Source organism: Mycteria americana, chromosome 1, assembly GCF_035582795.1.
Source record: "Mycteria americana isolate JAX WOST 10 ecotype Jacksonville Zoo and Gardens chromosome 1, USCA_MyAme_1.0, whole genome shotgun sequence".
Lineage (NCBI taxonomy): Eukaryota > Metazoa > Chordata > Aves > Ciconiiformes > Ciconiidae > Mycteria > Mycteria americana.
In genome coordinates, this window is record NC_134365.1 from 163850349 (window position 1) to 163866157 (window position 15809).

Here is a 15809-nt window from a genome sequence, read left to right on the forward strand (position 1 = left end):
CAAAGCTCATGGCTCCCACGAGCGCATCTCCACTGCCAAAAAAATGCCGAAGTTGACAGGAAACTAAGCAGCTTTTAGACGAGACAATCGATATGTCCGGACCCTCCTTGGCAGCTGACCCTGTCCAGGGTGGGGTTTAACATAAGAAAGTGTGAACAGACAGGGTTTCCGCTCCTGAATCATTAGGAGTTGAATTTGAATCATTTGCTGCTTCTGCTCTACAATGCCCTTGCAGCCCTCTAATGCTGCAGTCCTTCTCTGTCCCTGCAAGTCATCCCCGCATCTCCTCTCCATCCCACACGCTCGTTCTCAGCAGGCTTCTGGCTCCGTACGTTTGTGACACATCCAAATTGACTGGTTGACCCGGTGCTTTTCCACATCGCTTGTGACCTTGGGCTCCTTTCAAACCAGCCCCGTGCTGGTGCAATGTATGCAACTTTATGTCACAAACTCTTCTTGATTCTGCAGAAATTGTTATTTCGTTTCTTTAAAGCATTTAAAAAAATAGATCAGAGAAGATGGTGTGAAGAAACCATGGAGCTGCAAGCCAGAGGTTCTTAATCCCTCCTCCGTCACTAGCTTGCCGTGCGATCTCTGCCCTTGGGCACGCAACTCCTCTGCGACGCTGCTCTCCCCAGAGGAACTAACAGATAACAGGGATTATTTCTTGGTGTAATACTCTCTGAGATGTAGGCGAGAAAAGAGGATGCAGAGGATGCGCCGGCGAAAAAATCCCCCAGCGGTTAGGCACCTGCGACCCACGCCGCTGAGATAACCACTGCCCGCCTGCGCCCAGCAGCACGGCGTCCTCGGCACGCCGTCTCCGGCAGGAGAAGAGTACGTGCTCCCTCGTACAGCATCCAAGTGTGTCCTGAACCAGGGAACTGCACTCAAGGATTTGTTACTTGAACGTGCAATTAAGGAAAAAAATATAGAATAAATAAAATAAAATAAATGATACATTCTTTAAAGACTCCTCCACTTTCTTTTGACTCTTTCTGTTCCCCCAGGCCCCTCTTCCCACAGCCGCGCCACAAGAAAGGATCGCCCCGACTCCGCTCTCATTTTAAAATGCTTCTTTTTATTTCAGTGGTTGTACATTGAGTGAATGAATTTAACGTCACAACGGAAAGAGAATGGCTATTTAACAGACCACTAGTAGTTATATGCTGAAAAAGAGTGAATGGAGGGGTTTCTTTTAACTGTTACCGAAATATTCATCGTACGCGTCGTCAATTATGCTGGATGAGAGAGGCAAACAAAAAGGTATTTTGGTGAGGTGCTGTATCCTTTGAAGAAAATAAACGCTGAGACATCTCAAATAACTTGAAACCGTGTCCCAGCTACAGTATTCACTGTCTCCGTGTTGGCCCATCTCATGGTTCTTTTAGGGGGTTTTATTTGTTGTTTTTTTTTTTTTAATTAAACAAAGCATTTAAAATTTAATCCTTTTCATTAGACTTTTTTTTTTTTAAATATAAACAAAGTTTTGGCAAATAATATTTATACAGAAAAATAGTTTTAGATCTTCCCAAATTTTGAAATAGTCTATAAAATTACTTTATAAATAAATAAAATGCAGAATCTGTTGTACACGTATTTGCACATCTCTGTAATTGCCTCCTTACTGTTAGCATAGGTTTGTACTTGTACAGTTTTCAGGAATATTACAAAGTCATAGAGTCGGAAAGTGGATCTCTTATTAAAAATACATTTTCTCTTTTTGTCTGTCAGTTTATCTGGATGAAAGACCTGATGAATCTGAAGCTTCATCATCCATGGGCAAAAAATAGTAGTATTGGATTAATTGTAAAAAACATAGAATAACAGTTATTTCGAAACATAAAAAGATCACACAAAACAATGTCTTGAAGAGTTATCTACATAAAATATTTAAACAACATGGATAATTTACCATTTAGTATTATACAATAAGCTACCCAAATGCCTAAATTAACTATTATAAAAAAATAAAAACAACTTTGACAGATATAGGCAAGTTGCAGTGTCAACTACCTAGTTATAATGACTGAGAAAGTCTACAAATATTAGTGTTTTAATAGTATATAATGGTGATACCTTAACTGCTAAAGTAACAAGTTAAGATACATTATTTTTGCACAAATTAAAACTAACGCAACGTTACAAGCACTATGTTAATTTTACAATCGAATTGTGATTATTTTTTTCTTTCGGATGATCAAATCTCCAGCTTTATATATAAATAGATAGTAATTAGACATCGGACAAACAAGATTTAGCCCGGAAAATAATTTCCTAGACAAATAATTATATGGTTAGTGCCTTCAGTCGTTCAGAACAGGCAGTGCTGCCAAAGTTTAAAATAGTTTACAATCAATCTGAAGAGGTTAAGTTAAAATACTGCAATCACTAATAATGTCCACATAGAAAACTTATGCTGCAAACAATTATACATAATATCCACTTATAACAGCTGTCTTGTTTTTTTTTAAACAATAATTTAAAAACTATGTCATTTATGTGATACATGTGCAACATATAAAATGTGAAATATGAAATATTTGGTACAATAGTGCTTGAAACAAATCTCAAATCAAACAAATGAAATTTTAATTATACATATATAATTACCTTGTAAATCAACAAAGTATTTAAAAAAGTAAACAACATTAAAATCTGCTTCATCCATATATATGTATGTATGTATATATAATATGTATATAATTGTATTAAAGATATCTTCATACTTTTGTGACATAAAATATGTTTTTAAAGAAAAACAATTAAAAGAACTATTTTTTTCTCCACTCTAATCTGGTTACAATCGTATAATCCAATTAAAAAAATGCAAATACAGTAATGATTTATTAAACTGAATCTCATTCTACATTCTTAGTGTTCAGTTAATAGTCTAGATTAAAGTCACCTACGAAGTTTCAGTGACTCAACTGAATTTTAATTAAATTAGAGTATCATACAAATCTCTTCATCTACAGCCTTCTTTTTCGCCTTTTCTTTTGTTAGTTTGGTCTTTTTTTTGTTTGATTTTACACTTCTAGGAGTTACTTCTTAACAGCTTGGATCTTTTTGGTAACCTGACTATGAGTTTGAAAGATTATTCGCTTCCGGTGAGATTTGACTGTTGGCATCAGGCTCACTTTCATCAAGTCTGATGTGACAAAATTTAGGCACTTCTGCAAAGTCTCTTTTAAAAACATTATAAATATACTTGTAAAATAATATTCTCAAGACTTTGTTCTTTTGGGGACTGAAAGGGGTATGAAGTTCATACTGTGCAAAATTTTAAAATTTTCTTCTGCTATTCTGCTATGATTCAAATGCAACTTCTCCATACAAGTCAAACACCAACCATGTGCATCTAAAGAATTTGTGCTTTACTTTGGACTCCTGGCTAAAAATATCCAGATTGGCAGGGCGATGTGCAGGACACTGGGCTGCGTTTCACTTCCTCTGTCTTGGAATCAACTCGCTAGGGGAGCAAAACCAAGATTGTTTTTAACCGAGAAGAAAAACCCCAATCATAGTTCGGGTGAAAACTAAACCTGCAACAGGGATAAGTTTTTAGCCGATACAACTTAATTATTGCTGAGCTCGAAAGACTCATAAACACTGAATCTCACGAGACTAACTTAACTGGACCACTTCCGTTAGGTATAGTTATGGAGAAAAGACAATATTTGCAAGAATTAAACTATGCTTAGAAAATCTTTAAAACTAAATGTTACCCTTTATGTCTTGAAACATCACAGCTGGTATCAGGTAGTTAACTATTTTAGGTTGGAGTATAGTAAGCATACCATATTTAATATTCATATATGACATAGCAGCACTAGCTTTTTCGAGTTTGTGATTTGTCCGTAAGAACAAATTCTTGACTTAGCATGCAGTTTGTGGCAACTCTAGAGAGGAGGAGACGGGGTAGTATGTACAGTAGCCGTGCTTGGCCGTCCGCAGGGAGGCTTCGTGACACTCCGTTCCGCTCCTGCCGGCTATTTCAGGATTATCTGTTAAGAGAAAGGAAAGCATGATCGCGCTTTTAGGTGACGCGGGGAGAGCGGTTCGCCCAGCCAGCCGGCACTGGACTAACTAAGCCCGTGCGCAGCTCGTACGGGACAGCATCCCGTATCCTCACGCTGCCTGGCAGGCGTCTGCGTTTCACAAACCTGGTCGTCCTCTTCCCGCGCACACGTCCTCGCGTGCGTGAGAACGCACAGAGGGGGTATTTTATGTGTCAAAATACGGGAGACGGTGCCGAAGGCACAAAGGAAGGGCCTGGCCGTAGGCAGGGCGCACACCCTCAGCGCCCTGGCTGTCGGCGGAGGGGGAAGCAGCCCTGGCCTCCCGAGGAGGCTCACAAGCGCATCGGTGCCTGGTGCGATTCTCCAGCTCCCACCCTGCTCCCGCAAAGTCAGGAACGACCAGGGGAAACGGTGGAGGCAGGGCCCCCCGCCACTAACAAGCAAAAAAATGTACTGGGCTGGGTGTTCTCAACAAGCTAAAGTGTCTTTTCAATGCACTTTTAGCAGCTGCTTATGTCCTACAAAAATTATCTGCAGGTCAGCAAACTTGAGAGGTTTTTCACGCTTCCTTATGTCAGGAGATCCAGGGGGATGATCGTAACGGTACCTCTGTGTGCCTAGCTAGTCACTACCCTTGCTGCTTTACCTCCACAATGTCTCAAACTGAGGGTGAAGCGACCATTTTAGAGACGCAAACTCTGGCGCTTCCAATACTGCGAAGGTTAAATGCACGATGTGCCCAGCGACCGGCTCAACCTGCTTGCAGTATTGGAAAACAGCCCAGATTTCCATCACCTGCCTGAAAGGGCTGTCAGTGAAAGTGATGTCAAAAGCCAGGGGTGTGATGTTTTATCACGTCACTGCTAATCTGTGCTCCAGACTTAAGCGCAAGTCAAGGAATCAGAGTGCATCGCCTGCTCTTCCTGTTTAATTTGGCACTTGACATATTTTTAAGCTGTATTTGTAGGTGGTATGCAAGACAGTCATGACAGTACTTTGACCTACTTGTGTATTATGAAGCTAGACTGCTGCTTAATGCAATACTTATTTTAAAAGGAAAAAAAAGGTGTATTGAAAATAACTTCAGCAACATACTACCTCTGACATACAGATCGCCGAAAAGAAACACGCTTGCCTCTGCAAGGAAGGCGCTTGTTCTAGTCCCCTGCCTGGTCACATTTTAACACACCTGCAGCCACTGCATGAAGCCTGCTCTGAAACCAGGGAGGACTGCTTTGTTCTAGGTACAGCATGGCGTGGCACGCCATCAAGACTCCTAACCACTACAGACAACTGCCTAGAGACCTCAGTTCAACCAAAATATTGCCAATGAGATGAAGCAATTGCAGGAGGGACGTACATGCTGTCACACCTGAGAGCTGCCCTCCTTTCTCCCGGAGGAGGAGGGGAAGAGCCCAGTTCTGGAGCGAGGCAGGATACGCAAAACCTCGGAACCCCAGTTCCTACAGCACCTACAAATTGTCCCTTCTGCTTGAGCTTGCCATCCGACCGCCACAGCGGGAGTGACAACTCCCATTGCTCTGGGAGACAAGGGACCGTCTCCATCGCTATTTGCTCTCTACACAACTACCAGCTCCCTGTCCCCACCTAATTTGCTGGCATGCCAAAAAGTCATCTTTGATTACCATCAGCACTGAAAACCTGGTGACACTCGAGGCCCCATTGTAATGACACTGTACAAACACCTGCTGCTCCAAAGGCCTTAACATCTAAATACATCATACATACAACAAGGACATATATTTTTAATGAACTTCCACCCATTGTGAGTTTGTTAGCTTATCGCCTATCTTCTGTTTCCTATTGAAATAACAAAGAAATACCTTTGCTGGAATAACAAAGCCCTGCCTGTGATAGCCCTGGACCATCTACAGTACGGTGATTTGACAGTACGTACAAAGAACGTAGCCATGCTGAAAATAAGAAGTGACCAAGATTATCAGCACTGATATTTTTAGCATGTTACAACCCAACACGTCAATGTAATTAATAAAGCAGCTTTAGCTATACTGGGTTACCCATAATCACGCAAGTGTATTTAAAGGATCCTAAGGTCTGATTTAATGGGACACAACCTGAAATCTACTCAGTGTAAAAAACCAGAATTTCAGACACTGCAGCTGCACTACATCGTCTGCCAACTTTTGAGGAGATAAACTTGCATTTTCCTATAGCTTTTCTCTCCCTGTACAGGGAGACAGATCACTGCCCCTTAAGCCGAGATGTCCTAAAAGGTCAAACAGCCCCACAAGACTAATGCTCCCAATTCCTCCAAAATGTGTGACAGAGGAGGCAGAAGGCCGAATCTCAGGCTGTATCTCGGGAAAAGAGTAGGACTATCCCTGGTGCTTCGATTAACCAAGTGCAACACACCCTGCCGTGTGCCAGGCAGGGTGGAGGGGCCCTGGGCAGCGTGAAAGAGCAGGGACCCCGTCTCTGCTCTGCTCTGGCGAGTGGCAGAGCCCAGGTAAAGACTCCCACTGCCCCGTCCCTATTCCTGCCGTTTCTTCCCTCCTCTCGGAACTCAGGAAACAGCAAAGACAATGTCAACACTTTCCTTTTGTGCGCGAGCACGTCCTGTTTACGCGGCTGCGGGTGCAGGAGGAGCAGCTGGAGCTCTGCCCGCTGCGGGCTTCTCCCGCTGCCGGTGGCTACGGAGCCGGCTGGCTCCCACCACATCGTCCTCGCCGTGCCGCTGCTCGTGCAGGGGATGTAACTAGGGCATGTTACACCCTGGCTATTTCTAGTACACGTAGGAGTCCTCCTAGGAAAAAAGCCTCAAGTCTCTCCTTCAGAACAAGCTTCTCCAGCGCGGAGACGCAGAACTGAGGAGCTACTTTTTCTTTTTTAACCTTAGCCACAAAGTGTAAAATGTATCCCGTAGTCTTTAATTATATGTTCACACCCTATTTCTCACAAGATATCACAACTCTGCCATAGCTCCATACACATGTATCAGCTTCTGCAACTGTTTTTTTCACTGTGTCTGAGAGAGAAACATAAAATGCTAAACTACTTTACATGGAAAACACACTGTGAACCTCTTCTGTTTAATCTACAAATGAAGTAATAAACTGTGATGGAAGACGGAGGCTATCTAAGTCTGCATCGCTGCTAATTGCTTCATGGCTTGCATGCTGAAAAAGGAGAAGCTGTACAGAACATACCGACCAAGGAACATCCCTGCAAACACCTATTACAGAGTCTGCACTCCCTCGTTACTTGTAAAGAGGTCCAACAACCTCCATGTTCGCTACTGTTTGAAGGATTACATCTCAAATGCTGTATTTGTATGGTATATCATACATAGATATATGTACATATACCTATACCTGGTATACGTACATATGTACATATACCTATGTGTATATGTGTACATACCTATGTGTATATGTACATATACCTATGTATGATTCCTCATATTTGCAGTGATACTATTATATCATTATACTTCACAGCGACTTGAGATAATGTATTGAGACTTTCACCATGGTATATATAAGCATGAAAAACTGAAAAATAAGACTATGCAATGAGCGTGCGTTGTCCCATGTACAGAGGTCTACAGGGCAAGCACGGGAAAGCATTTTCGCATGCTCTGTATGAATTAAGATCCACAGGTATGCATACAGACGTGCCAGAAAACATACCTTCTGCTGCTGCAGTAAGAAATCTAGTAAGAACACTATTTCTAGCAGAAGCAGAATGGCCTGGCACTTACAGTCTGGGGTAGTAATACACAGAAGATTTAATAACAGCAAAGGGCATTTTTTGGAGGCAATCACAGACACAGGGTACCCTCTCCATTGCCTTGGTGCTTGGTACCTGTTTGAAGTGCCAGAAAGCTGGCTACCCTTTAGACTAAAATCACTAAAATTGTGCCCATGTTAGTTACTAGACCTCACTGAAACTCCAAATACATAGAGTGAACCTAAATTCCTGCAAACTACTTTCTAGCTGCCAAGAAGCATTTGCTCTTCCAAATTTTCCAGCTCTTTAGAGGTGGCATTTTCAGCTCCCAAATGCCAAGACTTTCTCTCTTTTCTATCAGAGCATGGCTCTTTTAGACCTTTACCTTCAGGACCTCTGAATGACCACAGTGGTCATTAAGCCCCCCGTGCAACACAGAACATCCCTAAATTCAGCCAGGGTTGCTCCTAAGGGTGATACAGTTCTGCAGTGTGGTCCATGGGAATGACAACCAAGAGAGATGTTACTGCCAATGGTTTCAGCTTCTCACCGAACTACCAAACCACGGTACGCAGCAGACAAATCGACATCAGCTTGGGACTTCCTCAGACTCAGCAAAGGCGGCTGCGACTGGTTATTGTCTCAAGACTTAAAAGGTAAAATTGAGACTCTCTTTTAAATTAAGGTGGAAATTCCACCCTTGTGAACTCTTTTCTGACACCCAGGTTACTATGTGCACTGCTTTACTCGATGCCGTTCACAGAATTAACCAAATTACCTAGAATCACGACTGGGTACTACAAATTTCAAGAATACCCTTTGGCTTGAGATCTTCTGTTTTGAAGCTACAACTCATGAAGCGTCTTTATTCCCTGTGTCTTAAATTCTGTTTCCAGTTGTGGATTTATTATACAACGATGAGTACAGAAAATGTACCATTCTGCATGAATTCAGTGTACATGAACTCTTGTTCAACTAAAGACCTGTCACAGTGGATCAGCTGGGAAACACGACTTTGTATCTACCTCTGAGATGTTTCTCTTTCAGAAGGTTTGAAAATATTTTCTCCAAATTACACTTTGCTCTATAAGCGTTAATACATTTTAAGTACACATTTAAGTAACGTACATGAAGGGATGAAGATCGTATTTGACCTCCACATTGTGAAACACTTATCCCTCCAAAAATGAACCCATACATAGTAAACATTTTGGACTGCTCAGCTTTTCATTTTAAGAGCAATGCAGTAACAGGAGTTTCTTGTAGAGAAGATTCATTTCAGATTATTTCAGACATGTATGCCTCAGCTGGTCACCCTATTTTACATCTTCCTAGCCTACCTCAGGCAACTTATTTTAGCATGAGACAGATTACCAACTCATGATGCTTTTTTCCCCTCCACTAAATGTAAGAGTCTGTGGCAAACAGTTCACACTGAGGTATTTAACTTGTACACACCTGCGTCAGGGCAGATGAATACTACCACAGTGACATTTTCTATTTTCATGTTTTTCACATGAGTAGCAGACTGGTCAGATATATCTAGGGTATACATTAAAAACAACAGATATTTTCAGACAGCAGACTCGTATCAGGCTGTCTCATAACTTCTCCCGCTTTCTAAAAATAAAACTAACACCAAGTATTTCTTCCCTTTGACATGAAACCCAAGACTATTTATATTTCTCCATGCCTTTGGGAAATGCCTCCATCTCTTTATTTTTCATTTTATCTTAGAATGCTCTTTTGTGGCATACGCCTTGTTCTTTTTCTCCAAAATAAATCTTTTTTTTTTTTTTTTTTTTTTCATCAAAACTGGAAAAGGACGAGTAAATACTCAGACATTTACTGAGAGCAATCACTATCATATCAGTTATGCTCGGTCTTGCTTAATTTTTCCATAGCCTTACAGACGGACTTTTTCACCTCCTATTTCTCCACGGCTTCAGCAGCAGCACCTCCACGGGACTGAGCTTTCCAATCCCCCGCCCCAGGACTCCCACCGACACTCCCCCAAGGGATGGGATTTGCCCCCCGTCCTCCACTGGCTAGCAGCTGAGCTGCTCCAGCTCTCGCCTGCATTAAAAGCAGCTGCCTGCTCCCAACGCTCAGGGTGGAAAGGTGCTGGGGTACACACCCCTCACCTCTCCCACCCTAGCTGCTGTCCTGCCTCCTCTCCTGGTCCTGGCACTAGCTGTAATCCCCCGCTGGAAGTCCCCTCCTGACCTACTGCCTGCACTACATTGCAGGTCTTGTCACTGCCGCAAGAGCTTCTCCTCCTTGTCTCTATCATATACGTTTGCGCATTTGTGCACCCATCGTGTAACCTCAGGCCTGCCTCACTCATCTGTCCCCCTCCACCTTCAAAATTCATGGTCACCAGTTTGTACCCCCGTAAAACTAGTGTCAAACTAGCATCTTTCTACAGGGTCATCTGCAAACACCGAAAAGACAAAAACCCGAATAAACATATCCCCAAACAAAACCTAAAGGACCTACTAATAGGGTTGGAGGGACCTGCTGAAAGCAATCTGTTACCCCTGCTATCACTGCCTATCACTTCATCACTTTTCATAAACACATTGAGCTCCACCTTGCGTCGCTGGCTTCTCTCCTTTGCTACTCCTCCTCTCTTGATGGCCAGAAATGTCATTCTCATTTCCAGCATATTATGATTTAATGTGTAAGTGCTTCGTTTTTCTCACTAACTGTGGACCTCTCCTTAATTCAGGGGTGAAGAAGGATTTTCATCTTATTGCTTCTCCATTAATCCAATGCATCCTCAAGACATTTCTCTACTTTGCTCACCAATAAGGTGACCTCTGATTTGTATATAAAGGGTGAGATGTCTAGGCCACAGATGATCTCCTTGGTTGCCTGCCCATACAGTAACTAATACAGGGGGTCTCAGGTGTTTGTTTCCTGAGGGGTGGAGGTCCTATTTGCTTGGCTTTCTCACAGCCCATCCCTGAGATGGTAATTCTGGTGCCCTGCTCCATCCTCTCTTTTCTTCCATAAATCTGAGCGTGCCCAGTTCTGCCTGTCCCATATGTGGATAATACGCCTCTGGAAATGGCTGAGGGTCAGATGTCCATGCTGAAGTGGACACATCTGCTAGCACATTTTCATTCCATCAGACACAAGCTGTTGGCCATCAGGGTGTCATAAAGCTGACAAAGACCTTGTCTGAATCCAGCTTTTCATGATGATCTAAAGAAAAGATCAAGGCAACTACGGGTTCCCAAAGGGCTCACGGGTTCAACAGCATCATTCTTCTCATTTAATATTCATGAGGTCCCGAAAGAGAGTCCAAAGCCACTTGCACTGCCAACTCCTTAGCATGCCTATGAGCTTCAATAGGTATTTACTCAAGTAATAATGTATAATATTTAAGTTCAACTTAATAGGTATTTACTCACTCCAAAGAAACAGGACTAGTTGTTTTAAAAATGAAAGCAATCTGGCTTTATTTATTCTTCTTTAAAGTAATAAATAATGCAGTACTAAAAATTGATCATAACATACTCTAATATATTCTACCAAAATCTATTTTTAACTAATCGCACGGGCAGCAGACGGACTACATCGAAATGAGAAAACCACTGCTGTAGTATTTTAGGAGCGCCTGTGCAGTGACTGTTTCGAATAGCCACTCAATTCTACCTTTCAGCAGGTCTGAGCTACTGCAGTCACCTGTGTTTTTCACTTCCTACTTTCAGGTCATTCTCCTTCTCTTCTTGAATTTTAGAAACTGCCAGAACAGGCTTACACAGAGGAACTGAGAGCACAAGGAGTGAAAAGCCAAGCACAAGCTGTGCATTACCTGTGGAAGTGCCCGTATTCCTCTTGTAGAGGTGCTACTTCTCCAAACCTGCATTTTCTTAGATGTCCTCACCTAGCATTTTTTTTTCTTTAAAAAAAACCTGCTTTATATTTTCCTCTTTTACCTCATGCATGCCCAAATCATGCAAGATGAGGCTGCCATTACACATATGGCATCCCTTTTAGGCGAAGGCTGCCACTGCACGCAGAGCACGGCTAGCATTTCTGCAGGTTCCCCAGCAGTAACCACCGCTCTGAAACCCCTCCTCTCCCAAAACCTGGTGCTCCAGTTCAGACTCCCTTCCAAGCAAGAGATGGTCCACTGCAACATCCAGAACTTAACTCAAACACAGAAAGGTACCAAATTTATGTTCATCAACGCTACTCATCAGGCCCCACACTTATAACATTTGTGTCAGTTTTATAAAACTCACTATTACGTATAACTTCTCTGAGGAAATCTTAATGCTCCTGACTTTTGACTGCTTACCGCTGCCTTAATTTTCTTCTTACCTGAATACTCTCGCGTAAACAGACATACATGCTATTGTGTCACTGCAGATAATACTGCGCCAAAAATGAAGTCAGTCGAAGTTAACAAATCTCTGCCTCAAGCTGAAAGTCACGACAGGTACAACAAACAAATACATAAACAGATGTTTCCACTGCGGTTACGTGGGCAGCCTCTTGCACACTCAAAGCCAAAGACTGACGTTTCTGGTGGGCAATAAATCATACACTGAGATAAAAACATGATATTTATTTAATTCAAGGGAAAATAGTTGGAGCAGCTAGAGATGTCCAGATGCAATTATTTCAAAGAACAGAATCCCAAACAAGTACATCTGGAGCTCTGCACTGCGCTCTGTTGTTAAAATTTCATGATGGAAAAAACCAGGCTCACATGAGCTGTGTGTACATGCTAAGCACAATGAAACAAACTCATTTTTCCCAAATGCCTACAAAACGAGTTGACCTCAGAAAAATCTTCCCATGTTTAAATAATAAATATATGCCCCAAGGACTTTTACTCAACTTGTCCAAGTATCATTTGTTGAATAACTGAAAGCAAGAGCACAAAAGCAAGTTATCATATCAAACATAAATACATTTTTTTTTTAATGGCAATGACATGAAAGCTAAAACAGTCTGTAACAGGAAAGGGAAGTATGTCTTGATTTTTATTATATAAAAGAGATGTGCTTGCCTTTGCTTACTGCTCATGTTATATGATACTGCCATCTAGCAGGCTCTCAGAGGAAGTCAGGTTTCAGTCCTCTACAGGGGCAGGGGTGTGTGAGGGGGGAATTTGTATAAAAAAAAACCAAACCGAAACAGAGATTTTCCGTTTCTTCCCACTGGCTTCTTGTATATGAGCATGTGATCTAAAACTCCATATGCAAGCCTGCCAGAAGTCTTCATCATCTACACAGAAACAACACTCTATCTTAAGAGACCAAAAAATGTTATTAAAAGTAAAACAAAGACTTGGTTAAAGTTTGCATGACACTTAAAACAGAGTTCCTTTAAATTTTCCAGGGTAATCTTTTGGTTTTGCTTCTTTGCTGCCTTACAGTTTAAGAAAACAAAGTTTTGCCACATATTTTGTAACGTCAGTTGTTTCAAGGCAATTCAAAAGGTCTTCTCTTGACACTGCTTGAGATTTGTTGTGAGCTTTAAGATTGGAAACTCTCACTTCTTGAGTCTGCAAACTGTTAATTCTGAAAGTTACAGCTACTTACATGTAACTCGGTGTCTTCAGACAAGGTAACTTGATTGAACTGAGGCTTGTGATTCTTGGGTGTCTAGCATGAAAGAGGCAGCAAGCGGTTTACATTTGCCTTTCCTACCGTGACAAGCTATTGCTATTCAAATACCTTCTCTAGAGAAATGACTCTTCACGATCAAGGATTGTTGAGGTTCATTTTTCCAGCCTGGTGCAGACACAGGGCAGGATGTCCAATCCTGCAGCCCAGATGCCAAGGCTTGCCGGTACCTCTACGTGGAGCAGCATGGCACCATACATGGGCTAGCTAGATCCCCAACACTGTTCTGTCCAGGGCTTGCTCCCTGCAAGCATCCCCTCTGATAATGTGTCTGAGAAAGGAACCTATTCTTCTAGCTCCTTTGTTGGACTTTTTAATTCGAATTGCCTTTTCTGTCGTTAGAATGGAATTTTCTATAGGAGTATTTAATGTGGGACTTTATGGAATTTCTAGACCAAAACTTTCAGCCAAAAAAAAGACAAAAATTGTTTAGATACCTATTATTCACAGCAGAAGTGCTCTTCTACCTGTTCCCCCACTCCTTTAGAAACTGCAGTTAAAGCTTTTCAAATCACTAACAAGGATTTTGCCTAGGCTCTTATTTGTAACGTTGTTGTATACTGGCACTAAAGATGTAAATAACATTTGTTTCCCCTTCCCACCTTCCTTCTCAAAAATCTACCTTCAACCAACAAAAAAGGCTGTTTCCTACTACCTTCCAGATTTTTCAATTAATTTTCTCAGTACATTGCTACTCTTCTCCCCGTTTACAAGTTCAATGGGTTTCCACAAGGAGGAAAGGGAACGCGAGACAAAAAAGCCTTGTCACTCCTCAGCAGCGCCGACGACAGCCCTCTGCCCTGCCAGAAGGCTTCCCAGGGTTAGATGGGTAGACTGCGGAGGAAGGCCTTTTTGGGGACACCAGGGAATATTTGCAAGCGGGAGCAACTGGTGCTTCTGCTTTATGCAGAAGAAGAAAATAGGTTGAGTAGGTGCCACATGACATTTCGGTCTAAGAGGAATCCTCTTCCTCTGGGAGCGGCGGCTGCCTTTGCGGGCACCTTGGCAAGGAGCGGTGCTCTGTTGCTGCACGTCCCGGCTCCCCTCCCTCCCGAGGGAGCTGCCACGCACAGCGTCTCAAATCCCCACTAAACATTTGGCATGTTTGTATTTTACGCTATCTTAACTCCTTTTTTAATTCTGGGGCAAATATTTTAATTGTTCTTTTGTTTGTGGTACTCAAATGTAGCATAACTATTTTTATTTCCACTTCATTGTATTTTTACAGATTTTGACAAAACTGAAGGCTACTGAATGATTTCATAATTAATATCTGCATAATTGCCACCTAATTTAGTGTGAACACTGATGCATAATTTAAAACAGCTGTGCTTGATAATCACAAGCCTTAGCATGAGCCAGCCTGATGATCTTCTATTTCTTTTCAGACACGGCCTACGAGTATTTCATTTTTCTACTGGATCTGCCTTTTAATTTTTTCGTCTTGGTTAAAGGTCATATAACCAGTAGAATAATGTTGTGACTAAATAACGCCTTTAAGCAGCATCTCTGTAATGCTGTTTTTATACTGTCATTCTTTGGCCCATTTTCATTGCTATAGAAAATAAAGCCATGTACTGTTCTGTACTGAAGTGAAGTGAGCAAGACTATTTTCTTTAAAATAATTTGGAATTTGGTAATTGTCCTGTAATAACCAAGAACTAAGGAAGCACCCACTGAGCCTGAGGACACAGATTAAGACACAGAAATGCTGGTGCCTAATCTCCCGTCGCAGTCAATGGGGTGATACAACCTAGTCAGTGCGCCAGCAGAGCCTGCAGACCACTTCATGTGATCACCCACCGGAGGCTCAGGTCATTTGCTCACCAGGCTTTTAGTGCCATTTGGGCTAAGGTCTCCTGCCTGTTGTCCAGCTGCCAGTTCACAAGCGTGCAGATTTGTCTGTAGGTCCTGAATTGCATCTGCCAAGCTTGCCAAAATATCTTGGATAACCTAGACATCCAAGGTTATCTTAGGACAATCTTTAAACGTCAGTAGACACATGTTTAGGCAACTGAACCAAGCCCTGCGTGACTTTTGAAGGGTGACCCAGACTGTTCTCCAGACTTATCTGACTGTGCTGATAACCTTCACAGTCTACAATGGGCACTTAAACTTCTAGCTTGCATGTAGACACCCATACTTAGACATCAACACTTAGGTGTCTTAATTTCGGGCTGAGTCCTAACCTTTTAATCTTTGTAGGACTCACCAATGCATATATGTAAATGAAGCAATAGTAAGCCTTTCTACTTAGAAATTTAAAGCCCCCCAAAACAGGTGTTGGCATTATTCAAAAGTGAAATTCAGTCCCAGAATTCAGAATAACAGGTCTGTCAAATAATGTTAGGATAGATCATCCTCTGTGACATCTTATGGCTACCTGTAAGCGAAGCTGAGCAGGTAACAGTTTCCTTGCTTGCTCGAG

At 42.0% G+C, this 15809-nt stretch overlaps 1 protein-coding gene across 7 annotated transcripts in view; it reads right to left on the minus strand.

The window, feature by feature from the left end:
• Positions 1-1061: 1061 nt before the first annotated feature.
• MBNL2 (muscleblind like splicing regulator 2) overlaps positions 1062-15809 on the minus strand; it is a 112664-nt gene continuing 97916 nt past the window's right edge. For all 7 annotated transcript variants that reach the window (XM_075526519.1, XM_075526529.1, XM_075526481.1 and 4 more), the window contains one exon: positions 1062-4007. In XM_075526519.1, the coding sequence (XP_075382634.1) occupies positions 3880-4007 (128 nt within the window). In that variant the 3' untranslated portion in view covers positions 1062-3879. The remainder of the gene's footprint in view (positions 4008-15809) is intronic.